We start from the raw sequence: 25,817 nt of genomic DNA on the forward strand, positions 1-25,817 counted from the left end.
CAGCACCACCCATGTCACACACACACCTGCTCCTGTTCTGCTTGGGCCCATTTTTTCTGTCTCCATCATCCTTTTGCACCTGCTGTTGGCTCTCCATTCTTGTTGCCACTGCCCTAGTTCCAGGATGGGTCCCTGCCTCCTACGTGGGTCAGTCTGCCGGCCTGTGCTCACCTCCCTGCACTCTCCTTGTCCATTCACAGATGCATCTTCCCCTGACAGCCTCGGCAGAGGTAGACTGTCCTAGCTGTCACAAGCTCTCACCTTGCTACATGACTGGCCCCTTCCCTCCTTCCCGCCTGTCTCAAGCACTGCAAGCAAGTATATCTGCTCTGACCCTCGAGCTGGAACTAGTTGCTTCTCTGGTTCCCAGAACCTATTTCGACCTGATATTTATCACGTTAGGCTGTGTTACCATAACAGGAATCCGTTTTTCTTCTCGGCTTGTAACATCACCTGATCGAATGTAAATTCTCTGGAAGAAAGGACTTTTTTGTTCATTGCTGAGTCCCTGGGACGTCACCCAGTGCCTGGCTTTCACTATTTGCTGAATTAGCGAATAAACGAATCAATGTTGCACAACTTGCATATAGCTTCCCCCCTCCTGGGCTCTGAGCCTCTTGGGAGGACTCTTAGTAAGTTATCGAGGACTTTTTGCTCCTTTGTTTACACTTACCTGAATGACGAGGGGCCCTGCTCACATGAAGTGTATATACTACTACAGCTAATCATCTGGCATTTAGAGCATCACGATACGGTTTGCTGAACGAGTGAACTAGATCAAAATTATAGAGAACATTCTAGGAAATTCGTACATGCCAGAGTAATCTGCTATACTTATGCTGGCCTGGGCGCTTCCCATACCCAGAGGATTGCAAAAACCTATTTTCAGTTCCGACTCACTCTTTTCCTGCCTCTAAAACCCCACGGCATGTGACAGCACCTAACACGTGGTACTCCTTCCCACTTGAGAACCTCAGCAGTTCCCTGTTACCTACATTTCTTTCTTTTTTTTTTTTTTTAAGATTTTACTTATTTGAGAGAGAGTGTGTGCATGAGTGGGGGGGGGCGGGTGGAGAGGGGCAAGCAGACTCCCCGCTGAGTGCAGGACCCTGAGATCTTGACCTGAGCCCAAACCAAGAGTTGGATGCTTAACCGACAGAGCCACCCAGGTGCCCCTCCCTGTCACCTACATTTCTTAAAATCTAAACTCTTGAACTTGAATTTGAGTTTCCACATTGAGCTTCTGTCTCCCTTTCCAGACTCACCTCCCACAATCCCCTGGCAGGAATCCACCATTCAGACGGCTTCCTTGGCTTCCCCACCCCAGCCTTTTCCTTGGCTTCCCTTATTCATACTGTTCCCTCCAACTGGCATGTCCCTCCCCCATCTCTACTGACTTAAATTCTATTCCCTTTTCAAGGCCCAGCTCAGAGGCTTGCTCACCTGTCCCACCCCGAGGCCTGTTCCCTGAGCGCAGACACCGCAGCTCGGTCCTGCTTCCCCTTGGCTGACTGCTGCCGTCAACTGTGAGGCCGATTTCATCTGACAGAAAACGTCAGCATTCTGCTCTGAAGCATTGGGAATGAGGCGAAGCCCACTGTGTTTACTGCAGAGTTTTATTGCAGCTCATACATTAAATGAATAATTAAGGTCTGACAACATGTGACTGCCTCTGAAGACCTTTGCAACCAGGGCCTGCAACCCTCCTTCCAAATGAATGTTCTCGTGGCAGCACCAATGAGAAAGACAGGCGTTAACAACCACGGACAAGGGGTCTCCTGACGGTGTTTACACTTTCGGCTGCGGCAGCCTGGATGCCCTGAGGAGGGCCATGCCGGCTCTGGACGAGGATTTCAGTCCATATCCACCCTCCTGCCTGTTTTTATGGCAGAATGTATTCGCTTTTTTCTCAGCCTTTCCCGATTCATGTTTTCTATCCTGAAAACAAAAAGACTGCAATTAGGCCCAGATGCCCAGCTCAAAGCGGTGAGAGTTGCTGGCAGCTCAGTGGGAGGCAGAGCAGCCAGATCAGCAGCGCGGGGCCCCACTCGGGTCAGGGGCCTCTCTCACTCCCGGAGCTTCCCCACCTTCTGCTGGGAAGTCGTGGACTCCCCCTGCCTCCTGTCTGCTCTGTGCAGCCACCCCCACCCCCTGTCCCCACGACTCAGCTGAGAGGAGCTTGGGGGCACTTTCCGGTACCTGATCCTGTGTAGTGCAGCATTTTCTTTCGATGGCTCCTTCGGTGTCTGGCTGGCCTGAGCAATCATGTCTCGAATTTTCTGAAGACAATCTGCCAGATTTCGGAACTGGTAGCGGCTGCATTCAGAGGTGAGTATCAACTCTCCTGACCTGTTGATCTTATTTTTATGCTGCAGAGAACAAATGCAAAACCCGAGTTCTACAGAGTAAAGGTTTAAAAGCGACCGAGGGATTACAGAAAAAGGAGCCGGTGGTTACCGACCATGATGGCCATCTTCTGCCGCACGGGCTCTGCGATCCACTCGGCGGTTGCCAAATGGAACCTGATTTCAGCCTTGGAATTCACTGTAAATAAAGGGATGAGAAAGCAGAGGTCACTGAGACTCTCAAGTAGGCTCAGCACCCGGTGGCTGGTGACAATCCTGAAACAGGGGGGCAAGCTACCCAGCCAGGGACGTTTCTGCCCTGTGTAACTTGGGAGTACCAGGTTGGTGATGGAGTGAGCCTGCGAAGATAGCGAGGCACTTCTGGACAAAAAGGAACTTCCAGCAACGAAATGCTCAGTGCTTCTCTTATAGCTTAATGGGGTCTGAAAAGAATGGGGGCTAGGTTCCATGAAGGAAACCTGTGCCCGGAGCTGGCTGCCAACTCGCACTGCGATTTCCCTTTGTTTAGGCCCACGAGCCAACCCTAGTCCTAGCAACCCACAGCTGAGAGTCTAAGGATCAGACCACATTCAAAAGAATAAAGAGGATTATTATAAACTGGTGGTAATTAAACTTCTGCTAAAAAAAACCAAAATCCCTTTATTTCATATGAGTATAAACACAGAACTCCTCAAGTACATCTCCCAGCCAAGTTTTAAAGTGAAAGAAAACAAGGTGCCTTGTACCTTTGTTAACATTCTGGCCCCCAGGACCACTACTCCGACAATAAGATATCGTCAAACGATCTATAAAACAGAACACACACCAAAAAAAAAAAAGATTATTCCATGCCAAAATGTACAAACTGTTAATTTGTTGTCAACATAACGATCCCTCTTTACCTCTCTTTCAGTGACTTTTACGTATACTAATGTAACATTCAGGGCACTCAAGTCAGAGATTATTTACAGATGTCAGAACTAAAATCAAGAGTAAGTCCCCTTCCCAAGGTCACAGCAGAAGGTGTAAAATTATGACCTGGGCTGTCTGCTTCTGGTCCAGTCCCTTTCACCAGATCCGGCTGTTCTGGCTTTTTGCTGTTTGCTCGTTTGAAAGCAAAGACTCTTTCAAAAGCTCAAACTAAGGGACGGACTTAGTTTACCATTGTATTTCAAAATATGGTGGATGTGGAATCCCCACAGACTGTAAGCTCCAAGAGGACAGACGTTCATTGTGTATTGCCCAGTGCCCAGTGCCCAGTCAGTCGGTGTTGAAAAACTTCTGCTGGATGAAAGTGGACTAGAATTGGAGCCGGGAGCCTTGCTGCTAACACTGGCACAGCCGCTGACGATTGTGATCTTGGCAAAGTCCCTCTGCTTCTCTGCACCTCAGGTTGGTTTGTCTGTAAAATGTAAAATGAGGTTTCTTCCTTCTATTTTTATAATTTGTGAAAAGCAGACTCACAACGTCTGAGTCCTCGTCTGGCGAAGGCATGGTAGTGGCAAAATTTCAGAAGACTGGATAGTGAGCCAGCTGCAAGAGGTATGGGTGCCAAAGAGCTGGCCCAAGGCAGTGGTGGCCCATCTCGGGACTGCTTCTGAGAGACCTCCTTCCCGTCTCCCTTTTTAAATGTAGGCTCCAGCCCAGTGTGGAGCCCAATGCGGGGCTTGAAATCACGACCCTGAGCTCAAGACCTGAGCTGAGATCAAGAGCTAGACACTTAAGCGACTGAGACACCCAGGTGTCCCTAGAGACCTCCTTCCTTTTGAAAAATCAAATCAATTCATTTTTCTGCATAGGTGAGGAATGCGTGGTACTGTTGGGGGACGGTTCCAGCACGGTGTCAGGAACCCTGCCTGTCTCCACAGAGGCTGCCGAGGTGGGGTCTGTCTTCAGGAAGGCCTGTGAGGGTCCCCAACACAAGAGCACCTGAGGCAGGTGAGGAGCCGTGACACAGCCGGTTCCCACTCGCCTCCCTGTCTCCCGGAGGCTGTGACGAGACTGTCTCTTTGCCCGTGGTTCTGACCAGACGCGCTCTCTGCCACCTCCAGCCGCACGCACGCCTCAAGGCCCAGCTGTCAGCGAGCAAACTGCCAGCTGCAACGGGGTACCGGCTCTGGGCCACAGGGTGGCCTCTCCCTTGTGTAGCAGTTCACTAGCCTCTTTGTTTCCGTGCCACACTGAACAAGGGCCACGGGGAGCCGGCACCTACGGCCACTCCTCCTTTCACTGTCTGTGGATGCCAGAAACTCTCTGACCCAAAAAAGGGCTTGTTGTTTCCCAGGCTCTGCCTATCAGGGCCTTGCCTTGCGTTCGACCAGCACACAATTCTAAAGTTACGCAAACACTGTACAGGGAGAAGTCCCCACTCCTGCTCCCCAGCCATCAAGTCTGTCCTTTCTTCTCAGCTCCCCAAGCCAGTCCTCATATCCAATTTCTTATACATCCTTTCAGATGTGTGTATATGCATAGAAATACATGTTTTTGACGTATAAATGGTAGATTACTATATATGTTCTTCTGCAGCTAAACTTTTTCCAAACAGCCATCCACTCATCTACTGTAGAGACGAGTCCGCATCACAAGATCATCAAGAGCCCTCACTCGTCGGCACACCGCGCAGCGGTCCAGAGTGACTGTGCCACCATTCTGTGGCCACTCTAAACAGTGCAAGAGGACTCCACTTGTGCACACCCAAAGACAGTTTCTCTATTTTTGTGAAGCTGGAGAGATCTGGAAGGAATGTTCAGGTGTGGGGGAAATGACTGATTTTTTATAAAACAAGCTTACTTACCTAGAGGAATGTCCTTATTGGCTTGCTGTGCATCATCCTGTAATGTAACGGACACAGTGTCAAATGAGCGTCACTGGCTGTGACTCTTACTCGTCTAGGGCAATCGAAGAAAGGATGTACAGCCACAATGCAGATGTAATACAACTATTTTCCAGTCCCCCGCAAAATCATATCAGGATGACAGGAAAAGCTTTCCCAGACTCCAGAGGTACTGCCTACAGTCCACTCTCTGTAAGGCTTTATAAAAGTATCCTTTTTTTTTTTAAAAAAGATCTATTTATTTATTTATTTTAAAGATCTTTCTTTGAGAGAGAGGGAAAGAGCACAGCAAGGGGAGAAGCAGAGGGAGAGGGAGAAGCAGGCTCCCTGCTCCCCGACGGACACAGGGCTGGATCCCAGGACCCTGAGATCATGACCTGAGCTGAAGACAGATGCTTAACCCACTGAGCCACCCAGGCACCCCTGAAGATTTTAAGAAATCTCTACACGCAACATAGGGCTTGAACCCACAACCCCAAGTCTCAGGCTCTACCAACTGAGCCAGCCAGGCACCCCAAGAGTGATCCTTGTAAAACTAAGCCGAATCTTTCCACTCCTCTGCCTCAAATCCCCAATACGTCCCATGGCAGCTGAAGCAAAGCTAAGGGCCTATGAACCCTGTAAACAGGCCTACCCCCACCCCATCCCTCTCCTCTTTAGCTTCATCTGCTCTGACTCCCCTGCTCAGCCACACTGGTCTGCTTGCTGTTCCTCCAACAAGGTGAGCGCGCTACTGCTTTGAGGTGGTCACAGGAATGTTCATCTCTGCGGGGATGTTCGTCTCCCCACTGTTCCCATGGCTCACTGCCTTGCTTCTTCCAGATCCTTACTCAAATGTCATCTTCCCAGAGGCCTTCCTAGACCATCCTACTTAAAACTGCACCCCTTCCCCCTACCTTAGCACTCCTCCCCTCCAGGATTTTCCCCAAAGTACTTACGACCATCTCACATACTCTACATTTCTGATTTTATTTGTTGCTTGTCTCCCTCCATTAGAAGATAAGCTCCACACACATTCAGATTATCTGTTTTTTTAACTTCCCTATCTCCATGCCTAACATAGTGTACACACCATGCTTTCAACCGATGTTCGGTGAGTGAATAAATCAATGTTCTCTTTCAGCCCTGCAGGTGGAAACGCAGTAGAATTGGCTAGGTCCTCTCGCTCCTGCCTGGAGCCTGTTAAAGAGTCTATACCTAGCAGGCTGGCAATCGATGCATCCTGAAGACAGGCCCTGTTTCCTCAGGCTGGTTGGAGCTCCTAGAAGCTATGGACAGTGTAACTTCCCCAAAGGTTCCAGACAGTTTGGCAGCCTTTGGGTTTTACTGTCCATTCTGGGGGGAAATGCCCACGTGTGGGCCAGGAGGCCGGGGAACGAACGCGGAAAAGCTGGTGGTCCTGTAAGAAACTGCATGCTCTCGCGACGCCCCCACACCTCCAGGCCTCCCGGGGGGCCAGGCCCGTTCCTCGGCCCCATCCCCGCTCGCTCCGGCCACCAGCTCCCTCCCGCGGCCACCGCCTAGTTCTGCGCGCGGCTTCAATTTGCTCCGGCCCGCCCAATGCCGCCCGGGTTTCCCTACGTCCCCCAGCAGAGACCGGGAAACGCCCCTTCCGTCGCTGCCCTCCCCTCTCACCGGGACTCTCCAGGCGGTGTCCGAGCCCCGGGATTCCGGGTAGAGTTTGTCCAGGCTGTAGATGCTCTGAAACTCGGTGCCGTCTGCCTGCTTGTGCAGAGCCCGCCGGGGGCACCGCACGGGTGGCGGGAGCAGCCAGGCCCCGGCTCGTCTCAGGGTCCAGCGCAAGCACCAGGCGGCCGCCATATTCGGATCTCGGGGCCGCTTCCGGTGGGTGCTTCCTTCCGCGGCCCACAGGCTCCTGTTTCCCTCGGGATTTTGGTTCCGCTTGGCTTTTAGTAACCGCCGGGGTCGCGGGGAGGCGGCGAGCTGAGCTCCCGGGTCGCTCTCACCCGCACCCGTGAGACGCTCCCCTTCGGCCGCCTCGGGGAGGCCAGGTTGGAGCGCTGAGGTCCGCTGTTGGCCAGACAGCGAGCTCTCAAGGGAGCCTCCTGGTGAAAAGACCCCCGAATCCGTGTCCCCCAGAAACACCACTTCTTTCCTTTTCAGGGGCTGTACCCACCTCCCGGACCTCTCTCCCCTCCAAGTTTCTCACGGTCCATCAATTAGGCCTTCCCTGCCTGGCCTAGTTCGTCTCCATCCCCTTTACTCTGACTGCTCTACTTTATCTTCTTTTTTTCTTTCACATCACTCAATCTTATTTTTCTAGTCTATTGCCTGTCTCCAGTCAGAATATAATAAGCTGGGGGCGGCGGGGGGGGGGGGGGCACTGGCTCACTGCTGGGTCCCCAGCACCCAGAACCTGGCACATCATAAATACTCAGTAAATATTTATGAGTTATTTGGCAGTGTTTTCGAAAGGTGAATTCTGCTAGAGCAGAGTTTTAGTAACTTCGCATTCATTCACAAGGCAGTCAAAGCAAATCCCGGCTGAGCAGTGAAGTCTCCAAATACCAGATGGGAGGAGAAGCAGGCAGGTGGAGGACATGTTTTTAAAAGTGGACTACTTCCCTTCGCAGAAGAAACAGCTTTGTGGGGCATGATGACAGTTTCTCCTAGCCAGGAGATAAAGGAATGCTGGGGAAGCGGGTAGAGTCTGGCAGCCACAGGCAGGCTAAGCAGAGCCCTTTTTCAGGGTTCTTAAGACGTGAACCTCAAAACAGAAGTTCTAACTCTGAGAAAGGTTCAAAGTAGAGCAAGCAGTGTTTGGAGAGACCTAAGTGTTGGCTCAGTTCCTTTGTTGAGAGGCAATGTGGTTAATGGAAACAGCTCAATAAATGATTAGTGATTATTAGTCATCCTAGTGATTGTTTTTTAATGAAGAGTTCTATTTTTAGTAAACGCACAATTACCTAGAAAAATATGTCCCTAGGGATTCTGTTTGAAATAGGAGACTGTCATCAAATCGAGGCTTTACCATTTTAGTGTCATTGCTACGGGCACGTTCTTTAGGAAGGAATAAACTACTTCCCAGACATTGGCTTTGTAAATGCAAACTGGGAAAGGAATGGCCATTGACATTTGCCTTTTGGGCTCTAGGCTGGAAAGGGAATCTTTTGGGTCCCTCCCTGTCTTAGTCCCAAGACCTCAGAAGGAACTGAGGCGTCTCTATGGTGACTGGCATAAGCTGCTCCAGGGAGCAAAGCCAGGGACTCAGGTCAACAGCTCAGGGATTATGAATAATAAAGTCAGCACCATTTCATGGCATCATTGCTCTGAGGCTGGGCTCCAGCCCTGCTCCTGACCCAGAGTGATAGAAAAAAAGGAGCTGTAGGTTTCCATGGCCTCAAATAAACACAGCCTGTTCAGGCCATCTGGTGGCCTGGATTCTGGAAGAGGAGGGGGGTAGAGGAGAGAGTGAGACAAGCTACCCCGGGGTGGAGAGAAGAGCAGCTGGCAAGCTCCTCTCACCTGCTGCTGTTGTGAACCATCCAGAATAGAGGCCCTTCTGGAAGAAACAGGCCTGAGAGGTGCCACCTGTTCCCTTCAAACGGTGGGCACTGAAGGCTGAGGCCAGCCTTTTCCTTCCCCATCTTGGTCCACCGTGGGCTGAAATGGGGCTTCAAGAAGGGGACCTTCAGAGGCAGGAAGAAGGAAGGGAAGAAAAGACAAAGCATCATCTAGCCATTCCTGGCAGCTGAAGAACTTGCAGGCACCAGCCTTTCTCTATGGCGTGTGAGTTGGGGGACCACTACCATGTAGGGGACCCACAGGATTTTCCTTTCTTCTTTTCTGGAGTGGCCTGGGTCCAACTGGCTCTTAAAACTAAACATTACAGAGATAGGTATTTGCAGTGTTGCAGAGTGGAACTGGTCAGTTCGGGGTTTGAATATTTCTATGTGACTCTGAATTACTAACTTAACCCCAAAGCCTCAGCATCTCCATCAGTAGAACAGAGACTTTATAGCTGCCTCCCAGGGTTGACGCTGCCTGGCACGAAGTCAGCAGACAACAAAAGTTAGCTACCGCGAGGGGATGATAAGGAACTCTTTTTACTTTCAGAAATAGGGTGGTTTTTATTATTTTTTTTCTCTGCAGCACTGGGGTGGGAAATCTAGTCTTAACTAGCTCTATTCCAGACCCACCTTGCTTCCTCCCTGAAGGGCTGAGCAGAGCACAGAGTGAATGGGAAAATCTGCCCCTTGGTCCTGGAACCTGCTTCCTTCACCCAGGAAGCTGCCCAGTCCCGATAACACCCCCAGGCATTCGGCTGTTGGGCTGCAAATCCCAGGGGAGTGAAACTCAGGGATGCCCCTTTCCCACCCCTCATCCCCAGAGCTATGTGATGAGAGGAGGGTTGTGTGAGAGGCACAAAGACAGGACCATGGCTCTAGGGCCAATTCTGCTTTTAGAATACTGATGCATTTTTTATTAAAGAAGAGAATAAAGCATTTGTAAATATATTTCTCTCATGTATACTTCAAAGGTGACGCTGGTCGGCAGCTACAGAACTGGGGAGCAAACAGGCAGGAGCCCTTCCCCCACCCTATCCCCTCCACCCTAGATGACAGAGACACACGGAGAGCTGGGAGCTGCCCAGCTCCAAAGGACAAAGGGTTCCAAGATGTGTGAAAGGAAGGACCAGCCGACAGCGCTCATCACAGTGCCGCCCAGAGAGCAGGGTAGTGCCTCCAGGGAGGTCGGGCATGCTTGTTAAGAAAACCCCTTTACCCCTTAGAAACAGATAAGGCATGAAGGTCCCTGCTGGGTTCCCAGCACAGAGGCCGGGGCTGCCCCCTTCCACCGGGCTGTGTGGCTCCTCCCATTTCTAGGATCTCAGGATGGGTGGTAGAAGGAACTGGAAACTCTGAAGAACTGCTCAGGGCAAGCTGGGGACCTGGACGTCTCTTAGCTGAAGCTGGACTTTCTGAAGCCTTAAACAAAGGTTTAACCTGTGACCCAGGTGGGTCCTCAAAAGCCCCCCACAAAGGTGGGAGGTTAAAAACAGGCATTCTATGGGAGAGAGGAGATACGCTCCCCACCAGGTCCCATTTCAATACTGTTCAGTATAGGGTAGGAATCTTGGACAGTCCCCAGTGTAGGGGGCAGGGGCGGATGCTGGGACCACTGGCTGGTGGCACACGCCTGGGACTTTCTGGGGGCAGCAGGCATGATCTGAGGAGGGGTCGGCCTGTGGAGAGCATGGGAGTGAATGAGACACGTCATGGTCCCTGAGAAGGGGGCAGGCAGAGGCCAAGCTTGGCAAGTCAGAGGTGGCGTGCAGAGATGGGGCCTCCCCACCGCCCAGACTCCTGGAAGGCTTAATGGCCAGAAGGCATTTCCAGGGCTGGAGCCCGGGGAGGCTGGCTCTGAGGGAAGCAGGGCACACTGTTCACGTATGGCTGCCGAGGGGCTCCCTGTTCCCCTCCTCTGATTGGCTACAGATCTGCAGTGAGCTGAGGGTCTCCAGGGAGAAGTGGGGGGCATTCCAGGCCTGGCTGCGGCGTTCTGCTCTGCATGGCAGGGGCTGTCTCTGACCTGGTCAGGACCCTGGGGGTGGGGCAGCTGGTGCTAAGGGAATGACAGCGCATTGCAGCTGGGGAGAAGCAGTGGGTGGCCCAGGAGACCCTTGGAACCTGCAACAGCTGGCTCTGGGATCCCCCCTTCAAGTGTTTCCAGTTGTGGGAAGGGGTCAGGGAGAACTTGCATTGCAAATCTCTAAAAAAAAAATGAACTTTGGGGAAGAAAAAAAAAAAAGAAAAAGCCAAGTGGTCCAGAATGGCTTTCAGAAGCCTGGCCACAAATCTGTGAACAAGGCCCAGGGTCAGGAAGCCAAGCGCTGGGGAGCTGGGAATCCCTGGGGGAGGGGGGACGTTTGGCTTTGCAGCTCTTAGCTGCGTCTTCGGGCTGACGCAGGATGGTGGAGGGTCCTGGGAGGCAAGATGTGTTAGGTGTTGGCCACCTCCCAAGTGAGCAGAGAACAGCTGTGTCCCCCACACACTCCCTGGGCCAGACAGCAGCCTCCCCTGGGCGGTATTGCTGCTGATGGGCTCCCTCCCTCACCAGAGGCTGCACAGCCTAGGCGGGAGGGGCCCCACGGCCGGACGCTGGGGGAGGCTGCAGGCGGGGAAAGGGCTACTTGCTGCTGTGCGTCTTGACTTTGGTGGCATTGATGTCAGCCTTGGTCTTCTGGATCCTGGAAAAGATCTCCTTGAAAAGCGCCTTGTACTCCGGCTGGCTCTGCTCCAGCCGCTTGTCCACAGCCTCTACGTGCTGGCTCAGGCTCTTCTCACCTGCCTTGGCCTCCCCCTGGCCCTCCTCGCCGCCACGGAGGTCTCTCCACGAGCTGTCTCGGGAGATGGGTCGCGAGGTCTGCACGCCAGCATGCCGCACCCCAGCGCCGTGCTGCCGGCATTTGCTCAGCAGCTCCTCATACTTCTCGAGCAGTGCGTGGTACTGCTCGTCCACCTCCCGCAGGATGGACATGCCCCGCTTGCGCACGCTGTTGGCGTGCAGCGTGAGGTTGCCCGCGTGCCGGCTGGCTGGGTCTTTGGCCACGATGGCGTTGAGCGCAGTGTCGCTGCAGCTCTTGCGTACGGCGTGGCCCGGGGAGGCGGCCGGCGAGGAGACGCCATCCTGGGCAGCCGAGTCGTCCCCACTGCCGGGCTGGGGGTCGTCGGCCTCGGGGGCCTGGGTGAGGGGCGCCAGCAGGGCCTCGGCCAGGTGGTCCTCCCGGCCCAGCAGGTAGGTCTTGGCCTGCTTCATCTGCTGCAGCTCCAGCAGCTCGGCCTCCAGCTCCTGCACGCGGAGGCGGCAGCCCTCCATGTCGCACAGCTGCCGCTCCAGCTCCGAGTACTCCTGCAGCACGGCCGCGTACTCGCGCTCCGCCCGCTCCTTGCGCTGCCGCTCCTGGCTCACCTGGGAACGCAGCACACCCACCAAGGTCTGCAGCCGCTCGTTCTCCTGCTCCAAGGGCCGCGGGCCCAGCTCCAGGGAGGAACTGTGCAGGCGGAAGGCATCCTCACACCTGAGAGGGGGCAGGGGAGGGCCCGCAGACATCCGGTCAAGGCCAAGGTCCCGGGTCCAGCTCCCGACACTTAACACCTCTCGCAAGCACTGGGGAAGATATTCTGTTTGCCCCTCTAGATCCACTCTTTGCCCTTTCTCTCCCTGCTCTCTGCCCTGGGCGGCTGACCACGGTGAACTGCCTCAGCCAGGTTTCTGCTCTCTCCTGAGCTCAACCAGCGGGAGGCACAGGCAGGAGGTCGGAGGGTGGGAGCGGAGGGAGGTCGGGGAAGGTCTTCCCCAGACTCCTTCCCTGGTTAATGCTGGCTGGGCAGCACCTCCTGGCCTTCCAGTTACCTCCACTCCCCTGGCCGCTTCAGACCTAGGGATGGTAACAGCCCCTTGCTGTTGCAACCCTGGGATACTGCAGTGTCCCTGCGGTTTCCCTACACCTTCGTCCACACCTCTTCATTAATCACTCTGTGCAAGGCGCTGTCTCCTGCCAGGACCTTTATTGAAACACCCACTAAATACACAATACGTATTTTTAAAAAATTTCTTTTAAAAAGATTTATTTACCTATTTGAGAGAGAGTGGGTGCCTGTGGGGGGGAGGGGTAGAGGGAGAGAATCTTCCAGTGGACTCCCTGCTGAGCATGGAGCCCTTGGTGGGCACCATCTCACGCCCCATGAGATCAGGACCTTAGTTGAAACCAAGAATCAGATGCCCAACAAACTGAGCCACCCAGGCATCCCCCCAGTTATGTATTTTTATATTAAGAGCCCATCCCTTTGAGATTTAATGGGAACGCCCAGTGTGGAGCCTACTTAAGATGCTCTCTCCCTCTCCCCTCCCCCGACCTTCCTCGCTAAAGGAAAAAAAAAAGGGAACTGAAAGGTGTAGTGGTTAACTCCTCCCGAGCTGGAATTCTGGTTTATTGAAGAGGTGACCTTGGATAAGCTCACGTAACCTCTGCGCTTCCGTTTCCTCGTCTGAGCGGTGAGGATGATAAAACATGCCTCACGGTAGCGCCCCGGGAATGAGCTCACTTAGAGCGGCGAGCGCGCGGCCGGGGCTCACGGCTGCTGGCGACGGGACCAGCCCCTCCGAGAGCCTGCTGGTGCCCAACTCTCATTCCCACCTGCCGCCTGGGGCCCACCCTCTCCTTCCTCCGGGGGGACACGGTGCAGGGTCGAGCTGCCCCTACCCCCGCCCCCGCCCCGCGCCCTCACCCCGGGCCCTCACCTACCGGGGGCTGGTGCACAGCTCCTTGAGGCAGGGGAAGGTATGGATGGTTCGCCGGCGCTCCCGCTTCTCACGGCGCACGCGCAGCTGCTCTAGGCCCCGCAGCTGCTCCACCTGGGCCTGCAGCTCCTCCACCTGTGCCTGCAGGCGCTCGATGGTCTCCGTCAGCCTGGGGGCCGGGGCGCACATGGCGGGGATTTTAACGGGACGCAAGGATGGGGACAGATGGGCAGCCTTGAGCCCCTGCTGCCTGGTGCAGAGGTCGGACGAGAACTCGGTGTGAGCCCAGGGACCCGCCCTTCTCCTCTGTGCCATCTCGGTTCCTCCTACACCCTTTGAGCAGTTACCATCCTGCCCCGCAATAAAGTATTTACATGCCCGCCTTCCCTCCTGGGCTGTGAGCTCCCAGAGGGCCGGGCGGTCTCTGTATCCCCAGCACCTAATCAGAGGCTGGTGTGTAGCTGGTGCTTCCAGAGGGATTACAGCCTGAACATGAAACTACCCAAAATTGACAAGGGCAATCTCACTGCCATCCCGGGTCCCCAGGCCTGACCTTCTGGGAGGAGCATGGGTCCCACCCACTGGACCATATGCCCCCATGCAACCCAACCTGACCTCTCCCTCGCTCGCCCCCCAGCCCGCCACCCGGCCCTCACCCATGGATCTTCTGCTGGGCAGCCTTACTCTCCAGCACCAGCTTCTGGTTGGTCAGCTCCAGGTCTCGGGCTGTCAGGTCCAGCTGCTCGTATACTTTGGCATGCTGCTCATTCATGTGCCGTAGCGTGTCCAGCTGCTTGGTTAAATACTGGAGGGGAGAAGATTGAGTACCCTTTCAGAACAGGGTTGGGGAAAATGGGTTCACCTGGACCTCTTCCCACTTCTAGGAACACGTCTGCTTTGGCAAATTTGCCACAGAGCGGGGCGTAAAGATGGTGGTGCGATAGGGCTGCCCAGGATAGTTGTACAGGTTGTGGACTGCACAAGGCTATGGGGCCAAAGCTGTGTCTGCTAAGAGGGCACCTTTCGCTAAGTTACACAAAGGCACCACTGGCCAAGGGGTCCTTAATGGGTGGGGGAGCACATGCAGGGCCTATGTGGCCCCTCACCTCTATCTCCTGCACTTGCTCCTCATTGGTGGAGTACATCTGCTGCAGAGACTCCTCCAGCTCCTTGTTCCTCTCCAGCAGTGTCTTCCCCAGCTCTGCGGCCAAGTGCAAGTCTGGTGGAGAGGGGGCAGAGGGTGGGAGCAACAATGAGCAGCTGAACGAGCTCAGAAGACTCCCATCAATGTTCTGAGCATTCCTTGTGGGCTGTGCTCTGGGGACCAGGACACAGAGCTGCCCTCAGGGAGCTTCCAGGCCTGGGAGGGAAGGTAAGCCAGGAGCTCCTACTTTGCACTGACTGTCTGACTGTTGCTTCTGTCTGGGATGTCTGCTCCCCAGACACTCCCAGGGCTCATTCCTCTCCACCTTCAGATCTGTGCTTAAATAGCCCCTTCTCCAGGAGTCCTTTCCCAACCACTGACTCAAACTCACACCCTCCCCCACCTCATACTCCTGCTTGGCTTAGTTTTTCTCCTTAGCACATACTACCATCTCACTTACCAAACTATTTGCTCATTTATCTTGTTCATCTCCGCTCCCCCCCACCCCCGACTAATTGTAAGCTCACAGGGTGGGGATTTTCCCCTTTTTGTTCACCAATATCCCAGGACCTAGAAGAGTACCTGGCATAGAGTAGGTGCATAATAAATATTTTCTGAAAGAATGAGTGGGGGGCACCTGGGTGGCTCAGTTGGTTAAGCATCTATCTGCCTTTGGCTCAGGTCATGATCTCAGGGTCCCGGGATCAAGCCCCACATCAGGCTCTCTGCTCAGTGGGGAAGTCTGCTTCTCCTCTTTCTGCCCCTCCCCCCAGCTTGTGCTCTCTCCCTCTCTCTCTCCCTCTCAAATAAATAAATGAATAAATAATCCTTGAAAGAATGGGTGGGAGGAATGTGCTAAGACAATCAACAGACATGGGGAAAGCGCCCTGGGATGATAGGTAAGGGTGAGCTCATTCCTCCTGGGGTCGATTGGAGGCTCTGGCAATGGGCAGCTCGCAAGCTGGGTTTGGAAGGGTGACTAGGAGCTCGCTGAGATGATGGGAAGGGAACAGAAAGGCTTGCTGGGTATCAGAACTGGATGAGGCTTCAGAGCTGTTTGGCCTAACCTCCTTATTCAATGGACGACAGGCTGGAGAGGGAGAGGGAAGAATGACCTGCCCAAGGTTACGGCCACATTGGAAGCAGAATTCAGGTCTCCTGGCCTTGGTCAGGCGCACCGTTTGGCTCTAGTGACATGGGCCCCTCTCAGAAACCTCCTTTCCCTGGGCAGCCAAACCATCATCCCCTTCCCCCAAGCAGCCCTGATTCTTGTGCCCTACAGGACTGGAAGCCACCCTCCCCCATCCCAGTCGAAGGTACACGAACAGTGTCAGGCTGGGAGGGGATCTAGCCTGTTTTTAGGGGGCTATGTGGTGGGCAGGAGGAAGGGTTAAAAGGAAGTGGCAGGTGCTGGAATCCCTAAAAATTCTCTCTAGTGGGTGTGGGGTTGTGCGAGGGTAACTAGACATTTGGGGTAGATATTCCTCCATATGTCTGCCTCACTCTTCTTAGAAACAGGGGCACCTGGGTGGCTCAGTCAGTTAAAAGTCTGCTTTCAGCTCAGGTCATGATCCCAGGGTCCTGGCATTGAGCCCCACGTTGGGCTCCCTGCCTGGCGGAGAGCCTGCATCTCCCTCTCCCTCTGCTGCTCCCCCTGCTTGTGCTCTCTCTGTGTCTGTCTCTCTCTGTCAAAGAAGAAAAAAAAAAAAAAGAAACAAAGGGAACGGCGTATTTATTATTATCAAGGGAAAATATATTATTTCTTTTATTTCTAAGAAGAGTTAAGCAGAATGATGGAAATGTTCTAAAGCTGACAACTGGGATGACTCCACTGTGAATATACTGGAGACTGTTGCATTGCTGTGCACTTTAAGTGAGTGAATTGCCTGGTGTGTGAATTACATCTCAGTAAAGCTGTTTAAAAAAAAAAAAAAAAAAAGATTCAGGCAGCTTAACCAGGAGACAGAGACTGGTGGTGGGGACAAGGACCTTAAGGAGGTTCTGGTGGAGTTCACAAGGCCCTTCCTTCCTCCCTTCCCCCTCTTCCCCCCCCTTCCTTTTTTAAAGATTTATTTATTTGTTTGAGAGAGAGAGAGAACACACATGAGCAAGCACAGAGGGAAGGGGAGAGGGAGAGGCAGACTCCCAGCTGAGCAGGGAGCCCTATGGGGGGCTCGATCCCAGGACCTCGGGATCATGACCTGAGCCAAAGGCAGCTGCTTAACTGACTGAGCCACCCAGGCGCCCCTCTTTTCTTTTCTTTTTTTTTTTAAGACTCTTTTCTTCTGCAAATTGCTTTAAGGCTTGTGTGAAGGTGTACTTGACGTAAAAAACCAAACAGCACAGAAAGGTTAACAAAAGTGACCAAAATATTACTTGAAAATGTACCTCATCTCGATCTATAACTGGGAATCCTACAAACACATGGCCGTGGCCTCAAACAGTTATCAAAGAATAGTGCCATTTGTAAGTAATTAGAATTACGGTCCGTGTGGGGCAGGGGAGGAGGGGGGAGCAAGTAGGTAGAAGAAAACGCCCCACTTAGAGAGACATGCGGGTAACCATCCTTCCAAACAGCTCTCTGGGCTTAGAGCAGCTGCAGGCACGATTTTGTGTGAACAGAATGTTTTTCGGTACCTGCTTTTTTCACTTCACAGTTTGGCATAAACAGCTTTCTGTGTCCACCTGGATCTCCGGGGCCGTTTTTAGTGGGTGTGAGTGTCCTATTGTGTATAGGTCCCTAAGTAGCCCTTACTGTTGGACTTTTAGGAATCTCCCGTTTTTTTCTCTCTGTTAAAAATGAAACTGGGGTTGCCTGGGTGGCTCAGTTCGTTGAACATCCGTCTTCCACTCAGGTCATAATCTCAGGGTCCTGGGGTCGAGCCCCGCGTCAGGCTCCCTGTGCTCAACGGGGAGTCTGCTTTTCCCTCTGCCCTGCCCCCCCCAACTCGTGCTCTCTCTCTCTCTCAAATAAATACATAAAATCTTAAAAAAAATGAAACTGTACAAAAATTCATATTACAAAGATCTCGGTGCAAATCACTGCCTACATCCTGAAGATCCTTTCCCAGAAACAGAATCACTGGGACAAAGAATAGGCCTATCTGATTCATTCTGCCAAAATGCTGTCCAGGAAAGCTTGGGTCTTTTTTCCCATCATGAGGTTGTTTCTTAAAACAGCCCTCAATCCAGGCCGATAGTATCAGTCCAGATCGAGATGGGTAAAGGCAACTCTGCTGGGGCCGATGTGATATGGTTCAGGGATTCAGTCTTTAATGCTTTCCCTGTTCAGACAATGATCGTTCTAGACTCCCCAGAGGATGGACGGTCTCTATAGTCCCCCTAGCGAGTTTCATCAATACAGTTGTTTCAGCTGAGCCCCTTGCTTGGCTCGGACCGGTCTGGGGAGGGGGCTTTTCTTCTCAGGAGAGCCCAGGAGAGAGGTGACTCCCAGTGGGCCAAGGACAGCAGAGCCTCAGGCTTTTTTTTTCAGCCAGGCTGGAGGTCGGACTGACATCACCTTATGGAACCCAGAGGGCCTGGACAAAAGGCCCAGCTGCCTGTCGGGAACAAGCCTGGAGTCTGCTCCCACACATAAAGGTAAGGTTTTGAAACAGCCAGAGAGGAGTCTCCAGGCTGGGCCTCAGCCAGGAGCAGGGCCCCTGCGCCCCGGATGTCACCCGGAGGAGTTTCCTGGAGGAGTGCAAACCTGGTATCCCGGAGAAAGGCTGCAATAACCTAGCCTGGGAAAACAAAAGCTGCTTTCCTGAACAGCTACCTCAGCCACTAAAAAAAATAATAATAATAATCAGGGTCGCCTGGGTGGCTCAGTGAGTTGAGCGTCTGACTCTTGGTTTCAGGTCAGGTCATGATCTCAGGGTCCTGAGATTGAGCCCCCGCACTGGGCTTGGTGCTCAGCATGGAGTCTTCTTATCTCCCTCCCTCCCCCTCTGCTCCTCCACTTCCTCTTGCGTGCGCCGTCTCTCTCAAATAAATACATAAAATCTTAAAAAAAATAATCATATAGATCTCAGATAAGAACCTTCAACTTTGAGCAATGAACTTTGGATGATGATGGCAAGAAAAACCAGTTACCTAATACAGACCAGTAGGGGAATGGGGCCACTTGCCATATGAATTTATTAACTATAAGTTGGGCAAATGTGTACAAAGTGTGAAGGCGTCTGGAGGCAAAGTGTGAGGTTTGATGTGAGCATCGTAGAACCGCAGCCCTACATTATGTTGAGCGTTTGGTGGAAATTCGGGAGCCCAGCAAGACCACCCCTGCTTCGTGATGAGGGAGCCACACCGTCTTCGTACTTTCTGAAATGAGATGGTGAACATTTGGCTCATCCCCAAATGGTATCAAATAACTCAGGTAGCAATGAAAAAGCACAGAGGCCCACACTCATTGGGGTTTTCTCCTTTGGGAACTGGCAGGTGGCCTGTGAAAAGGCTATTGCTACTGATGCAGGCGTTGGGGGACAGGCTCCAGGCGTGGCCTGCTTGGAGTTCCTGCAGCTTAACCTAGAGTCTAAGACCTCAGGCTCTGAAGCTGAGTGAGGAAAGGCCGAGAATAACTGCATTTTATGGTTTTCCTGCCAGGTGAGCCCCTGAGCTGTGTGGGTATTTCTACCGCCAGCAGCTGCAAGTCACTGTAACCCAGGGACACAGAAGCTTGCCCTGCGAAGGCAGCGAAAGTGACTCAGGCATGGGGAGGAACACAACAGAAGCTGTTTGGGGTGGGGGAGAATCTCAGAGATCGTCTCAGGGAAACTGGATCACAATGTAAGCTAAACTGGTCAAAGCTGCCAGGAGGGGCCACAGGAGAAGTCTAGAAGCTGCAGGGCAGGGGACTGGCTGGAGCCAAGTGCTGGGCAATGCGCACCAGCTAGCGGAGGGCTGGTGGCTCTGGGGGTGGGCGTAGCTCCCCCTGGCCCAGGGGTGGGGGAGGCCTGGGGGTGGGAGAATGGGGGAACTGGCTAAGCAGGAAGTAGACGCCAGAGCCATGAATAGCCTGTCCCAACCAGATTAATGGTCACACTGGACCAAGCTGGGGGAAGGTACCAAGTCTGAATGGGCACCTCCCCCCCCCCCCCCCGCCTGGACCCTGGAGTTTTCTGGGGTCTCCTGTAGTGGGCTTCAGCAGTTTTGCCCTCTGAGTGCCTGCTGATGTGAGCAATGCCCCAGAGGCCTGAGAGGGAATGGCTGGGAGCCACAGGAATGTGTTTGAAAAGAAACCCTGAAAACCCACTGTCCCTACTCATTGTGGTTGGGGTGGGGCCCCACAGACTCTGGAGGAGAAAGGTGGGAAAGGGACAAGGGACAGGCGAAGGGATGAAGGGACAAAGATAAAGCGGGGGGGGGGGGGGGGGAGGAGGGGATCTACCACCTGGCAGGCCTGCAAAGTTCCTGCTTACAACCTCCAGGGCATGACTGTCGGGAACTCTGGGTCCACACAACTGGGTCCGGTCACCTTCCTCCTCTTGCCATGTCAGAGCTCTCGCCCAAGGCTGAGACTCAAGGTCAGGTACCCAGGATTTCAAATCTGTGACTCAGCCCTCTCTCAGCCTGGAAAGAGGTACCACAGGGGCCACCAGGCCTAGTCCAAGGTTGGGAAGGGAGGCAGGCAGAGAGAGTGAGCCTGTGCTTAACGATCAATGGCTTTCTCCATTTTTACAGGTGCTTGTGTCAGTGGGCAGAGGGAACATGGTGAGGATCTCAAACCTTGCTTGTCCCAACTGCCTCCCTCCACTGGGACAAAACAGCATCCAAGTCAAACAGCATCTGGAAGGCCAAGCTTTCAGAAAGTACATTTGGGGCTGCCCTCAGGACGGGGGAAACAAATGCAGAGGGGAGGCCAGGCTGGCTGAACAAACCATGGCCTGAGCCAGTCAGAGGCAACCAGGGAGCAACTGGGCAGAAGAGAACTGGGGGGTTGGGGACAGGGAAGGGGGATGCAACAGGCACTTGATCCCCAGTGTGGCCGGACTTTGGCCCACGCTTCACCCCATTACCCAGCTCTCTGTGCTGGGCTCCAGGAGGTGGTGCTACAGTGGCTGTGCCTGAGACTTCCTCCGAACCCACCCCCGGCACTCTAGATGGCTCCTACTTTCTAGCTGTGTGTGGTCTTCTACATTGCTCTGTACCTTGGCGTAGCATTCCCTCTGCCTCGAATGCCCAGGCAGCCCCTACTCACCCTCCAGCTCAGACGGGCCTTTGCATAAACCTTTGAGTCTCAGAACAGAAGGCCCTCTGCTCTCACTACAGAGACAGAGGGCCTTCTGCCCTCACCCAGGGTGAGGGGACATTTGTTTTGAGGTCAAAAACTCCAGTTTCCTCGGACACTGACTGATTTCTGGTTTCCCTCCTTATTCCCGGGCCCTGGATACTCCTGGGGCCACAAGACAAGGCCAGCAGCTGCAGACCAGCAAGGCCAGCCCCTACCTTGGTCGCAGAGCACAGCTGCCCAGCCCAGCTCGGATCCCGACACCTCTCACTCTCCGGAAACAGCATGTCTCCCATCCCTACTCTCTGGCTCCTTCCTCCCACATCTGGGCCGGGCAGTGTGCCAGAGACTTTGTTAGGGGTGCGGGAATGAAATGAGACAGCAGCAATATCAGCATCAGCCTCCCGGGAAGCCATCTTCCCAGGCGCTCAGTTTCTAGTCTTTCCATCTAGGCCTGCCTCTTCCATGAAGCCCTCTTACTGCATCTTAACACCCACACTCAGTTATAGGCGCATCTCCACCTGCCCGGGTGCACCCAGGAGCCCAGGGCTGAGACTATCCCAGCGCCCAGGATGGTGTCTGACACTTAAGTGTCAGCCTGATAGGTGTTTGTGGGATGCAAGATTTGGGGGATGGTGCCCAGGATGGGGGAGGGAGTTGTCACAGCCAGTACTGGACATCACACTCCATGCAGGGAGGCTGAGGGTAGACTCCAGGGCAAAGAGTATGGCAGAGTTCAGCCCAGCACCCCCAGTTCCACATTGGTCCCCCAGGGGCTCTGATTAACCCACGCTCCCAAGTACAAGGACAGTCTCATTTACCAGCAAATCTGGCCATGTGGGGATGTGGGTCAGGGCCAGGAAACAAAGGCTCCAGGATCTGGGTAGATGTCTCACACGAGGGCAAATCTACGCATCTGGGGCCCCTGTGGATGGCAACTCAGAGCAGGGGTGTTAGTACACACTGAACCAGACTTGTGTCCACACTCGCCTGGTTTGCTGGGTGACGGTGGTCACTTCTCCTGGGTATGTTTCCTTGCCACTCCAGCTCTAACCATCCAAGAATGAGGCACTTGGGGGAAGAGAGGGTGGAATAGACTCTGTTCCAGCAGACCTTGGCCCTGACCCTCTTAGGCCTCCTCCTCCTTCCTGTCCCACAGCTCCGCCCCCTGCCTGGAGTGATGTCACCTTGGCCACCTCATCACCAGATTCTAACCCCCTTCAAGCCACCCTCTCTACCCTCAGATGGAAGTGGGGGAGGTGGCTCCCCCTTTATTCAGGATCTAGTCTGGTGCATTGCTCAGAATTCCCAAACCTGGTTCCCTCCGAACCATGAGTCATTTGAGAGAGGGCCGGAAGGGAAAGGGCCAGGAGACCCCCTTCCCCTCAGGAAGGCAGATTGGAGACTCCAAGTTTTTGCTGCTTCTTGGCCAGCAGGGTCCCCAAACCCCTATACCCTCCCTGGGTAAAGGGTAAGGGACTTGGGGAAACTTTCTGGGAGTCTCAGAGCTCAGGAATCCTGGCAGGGAAGGGTGCCACTGGATTTGGAATGGGATAACTTTCCGCTACACACACACACACACACACACACACACACATTCCTCTCAGCAAAACACAACCAAGGAGCCACCTCCCCGCCTTCAAAGACTTCCAGCCAGCACTCAGGCCCCCAACAATACCAGGGGCGTCTGGACAGTTCCTGCCTCTAAGATGGGGTGGGTGAGCTGGGTGAAGTATGCCCCTGTCGTTCAGGGAAAGAGAAAGGCCGCTCCCCCCCACTTTTGCACGGCTCCGCGGGTCCCGCCCGGGTGTTCCCGGGCAGCGTTCCCTCTCTCCACGTCCCCATTCTCCAGACGCATCACCCCTCGGAGTCCACCGCTCCGGGTCCAGCCCAGCCCTCCCCGGGGTGATACTGCTCAACAATGGAGAAGCGGACAGGGGTCGCCGGTCGCATCCCGCTCTCCCGCCGCACCCACGCCCCGGTGCTCACCCTGTTCCAGGTCCTGCTGGTCGTACCAGGGCTCCTCTTCCTCTGTGGAGAAGTCCTCCATCCCGGCGGCTCTCCGCATGGCCCCGCGGGCGGCGGGCGGCAGGCAGGCGCTGCGGCGGCGCAGCTCAGGGCCGGTGCGCGGGGCCCGGGACAATGCGGCGGAGGCGGGCCGGGCCTCCCGCGTCGCGAACTCGGGCTGCAGCGACCCCGCCCGCGCCGCGCCCCCTCGCCATCGGCCGCCGACCCGGCGCCCACGCGGGGCTGGCGCGCCGCCGCGGTCCTGCCCGGCCGGGGTCCTGCGGAGCCGGGGGCACCGGGCGGCGGCGGCACAAAGGGTGGAGGGGCGGAGACGGCGGGCGAGACGGCGGCAAGGACGGTCGGAGTCCGCCGGCACGTCTGCGGCGCTAGGAGTGCGCGGGGGCCGCGGCGGGAGTCCCCAGCCCGGCTCCGGCCCGCGCTGCCCCCGGCCCGCCCGGCGACACCCGGAGCCGCCGCTGCATCTTGGCGGGGTCCGCCCCGCGCTTCCCTAGCCGCCCGCTCCGGGAGGTGGGGCCGACCGCCGCTGACCAATCAAGAGACGTATGCAAAGATGGAGGAGGGGCCGAGGGCGGGATCTCCCTGGTGCCCTGGTGCCCTGGTGCGGCTGTTGCTGGTTCAACCTCACCCTCCCTCTAACGCCCGACCCCCTCGGTTTACCGCTAGCTATCTGAAATGATTTTATTTTGTTTACCTGCTGTTGTGTCTCTCTCCCTCTAGATCTCCTGAAAGCACAGATGGTGCTTCTCTTGTTCACAGCTGTCTCAGTGCCTAGAAAAGGCTGGCCCGTTGGTACCTTCCGTGGACACTCTTTGAATGAATGAATATTTATTTACGATTACCTTTAAGAAGTTGAGTGTTTAAATATCTGTGGCTGGACACTTCAGGCCAGGAGTGGCGAAGTTTGAGGGTGTGTTACCTGCATTCCGGACCTTTCCTTTTAAGGTCCTGTTTCCCTCCCCTTCCCTCTCCTTCCGTATCTTATATCCAGTTACAACAGTTAAACCCATACACAATTTCACATTCTAAGCATTCTTTCCTTAAAGGAGCTATCAGACTCAAGCATTCATGAACATTCATGTAACTGACTGTTATTAGGAGTCACCATGAGCTGGTACTGTTGAGGCATCCTGAGTATATCCAACTCTGAATATATGTGGCAAATATATCCAACAAAGGACTTGTATCCAGAATATAGAAAGAATATCTGCAAATCCACAGGAAAGACAGCCCAGTAGAAAAGTGGGTAAAAGACTTGACCAGGCACTTCACAAATGACCAAATGACCCAACAAACGTGTGACGAGGTGTTCAACTTCTTTAGAAGATCAACACTTGCAGGGGAAGAGAAGGAAACAGGGTTTGCATAGGGAGGAGTTGGGTTGAGATGTGGCCTTGACGAAAGCCTCTCCTGACTCTGGATACCTCTGGAATCTAAATCTGGAGAGATCCTTCAAACCTATTCCAAGTGGCAATGGGGAGAGGGCCTTTATATCCCCCTCCCCATGTCCACGAGTCATTGAATGGATGCAGGTGGTGAATGGTAAGCAGTGTAATCTTGGGCAAAGGAGCTCTTTTCAGCACCTCTCTTCTTAGAGAGGGCTGGCAGCTGAGGACTGTCAGCCAGCAGCTTCCCAGCAGCTGGGGGAACAAATCCTTCTGTTCTGAGAGGGAGTCTGGGGAATGCATCACAGCATCCATCATACATGCATACCCTATAATCCAGCCATTCTGTTCCTATATATGTGCAACAGAAATATGTAGATATGTTAATAAAAGGCACGCGCAAGAATGTTCATAGCAGCACAATTGACAATAGCCCACACTGGAAACAACCAAATGTCCGTCAATAGTCGATGAACAAGACGTGGTATATGCGTGCAGTGGAATATTGTATAGTACAAGTAAAATGTTGAGTGAAAGATGCCAGGCATAGAAAGCAAATACTCTCATTAGTCTCCTGTTGTTTCTATAACAATTCATCCCAAATGTTGTGACTTGAAACAACACAGACTTACTGTCTGACAGTTTTGTAGGTTAGAAGTCCAACATGGCTCTCAATGGCTGAAATACAGTTGACTCCAAGGCTGTATTCTGTTCTGGAAGCTCCAGGGAAGAATCGGTTTCCTTGCTTCCAAAGGCCACCCACATTCCTTGGCTTGTGTCCCCCTTCTTCCACCTCCAAAGCCGTCAACAGCAGGTTGAATCTTTCTCATGCTGCATCATTCTGACCTTTCTGCTTCCCTCTTCTGCTTTTAAAGACCTGTGATGACACTGAGCCCGCCCAATAATCCAGCACCATCTCCCCATCTCAAGGTCCTTAATTCAATCACACCTGCAAAGTCCCCTTTGCTATGCAAGGTAACATATTTAAAGGTTTTGGGGATTAGGATGCGAGCCTCATTAGGGATCATTCCATTTATGTAAAGTTCAAAACTGGCAAAAATGAATCTGACCAGGATAGTGTTTAGCTTTCAAGACTCATGTAGGGAACTCTGAGGGGCTTGAGTGTTTTATTTCCTGATCTGGGTACTGGTTACACAGGTGTGTTTATTCGTGACAATCATTGACCTGTACACTCAGGGTTTTTTTTTTTTGGTGTTTTTTTTTAAGTAGGCTCCACACCCAGTGTGGGGCTTGAACTCATGATCCTGAGATCAAGAGTCACATGCTGTACTGACTGAGCCAACCAGGCACTCCAGCCTGTACACTTAGGATGTATACATTTCTTTGAATATATGTTATACTTCAATAACATAGTTTGCTTAAAAATAAAAAGAAATCTGTGGCTGAGATATAGGCAGTCTCTGCCCTTGTGCAGCTTTCATTCTAGTGGGGACAAATAAAACATTTATTACAACTTGCAATGTGTGCTATGAAGGAAATTAACAGGGTTCTGGGAGCAAGTTTGGGGCAAGGTTTAGATTCAGTGTTCGGGAAAGACCTTCCTTGGGAGGTGACTGACCTCTAGGCTAAT

At 53.6% G+C, this 25,817-nt stretch overlaps 2 protein-coding genes across 3 annotated transcripts; both read right to left on the bottom strand.

Moving 5' to 3' along the window:
• Positions 1-1,597: 1,597 nt before the first annotated feature.
• MRPL58 (mitochondrial ribosomal protein L58) lies at positions 1,598-9,651 on the bottom strand. Its single transcript, XM_026484192.3, has 6 exons — positions 6,814-9,651; positions 5,140-5,176; positions 3,092-3,151; positions 2,462-2,544; positions 2,200-2,369; positions 1,598-1,938 (listed from the first exon to the last, which is right to left on the bottom strand). Exons 1-6 carry the CDS (start codon positions 6,997-6,999, stop codon positions 1,854-1,856), a joined length of 621 nt encoding a protein of 206 aa, XP_026339977.1. The 5' UTR covers positions 7,000-9,651; the 3' UTR covers positions 1,598-1,853.
• On the bottom strand, positions 9,599-23,314 carry CDR2L (cerebellar degeneration related protein 2 like). 2 transcript variants are annotated; one of them, XM_044378748.3, is made up of 6 exons: positions 22,806-22,889; positions 21,638-21,887; positions 14,550-14,662; positions 14,100-14,248; positions 13,448-13,612; positions 9,599-12,220 (listed from the first exon to the last, which is right to left on the bottom strand). In XM_044378748.3, the coding sequence occupies exons 2-6, from the start codon at positions 21,651-21,653 to the stop codon at positions 11,329-11,331; spliced, it is 1,335 nt and encodes a 444-aa protein (XP_044234683.1). In that variant the 5' UTR covers positions 21,654-21,887; positions 22,806-22,889; the 3' UTR covers positions 9,599-11,328. The 2 variants fall into 2 exon arrangements, with proteins under 2 accessions (XP_044234683.1, XP_026339975.1); XM_026484190.4 differs by lacking the exon at positions 21,638-21,887 and having other exon boundaries at positions 22,806-23,314.
• Positions 23,315-25,817: the final 2,503 nt, after the last annotated feature.

Source organism: Ursus arctos, unplaced genomic scaffold, assembly GCF_023065955.2.
Source record: "Ursus arctos isolate Adak ecotype North America unplaced genomic scaffold, UrsArc2.0 scaffold_24, whole genome shotgun sequence".
Taxonomy (NCBI): domain Eukaryota; kingdom Metazoa; phylum Chordata; class Mammalia; order Carnivora; family Ursidae; genus Ursus; species Ursus arctos.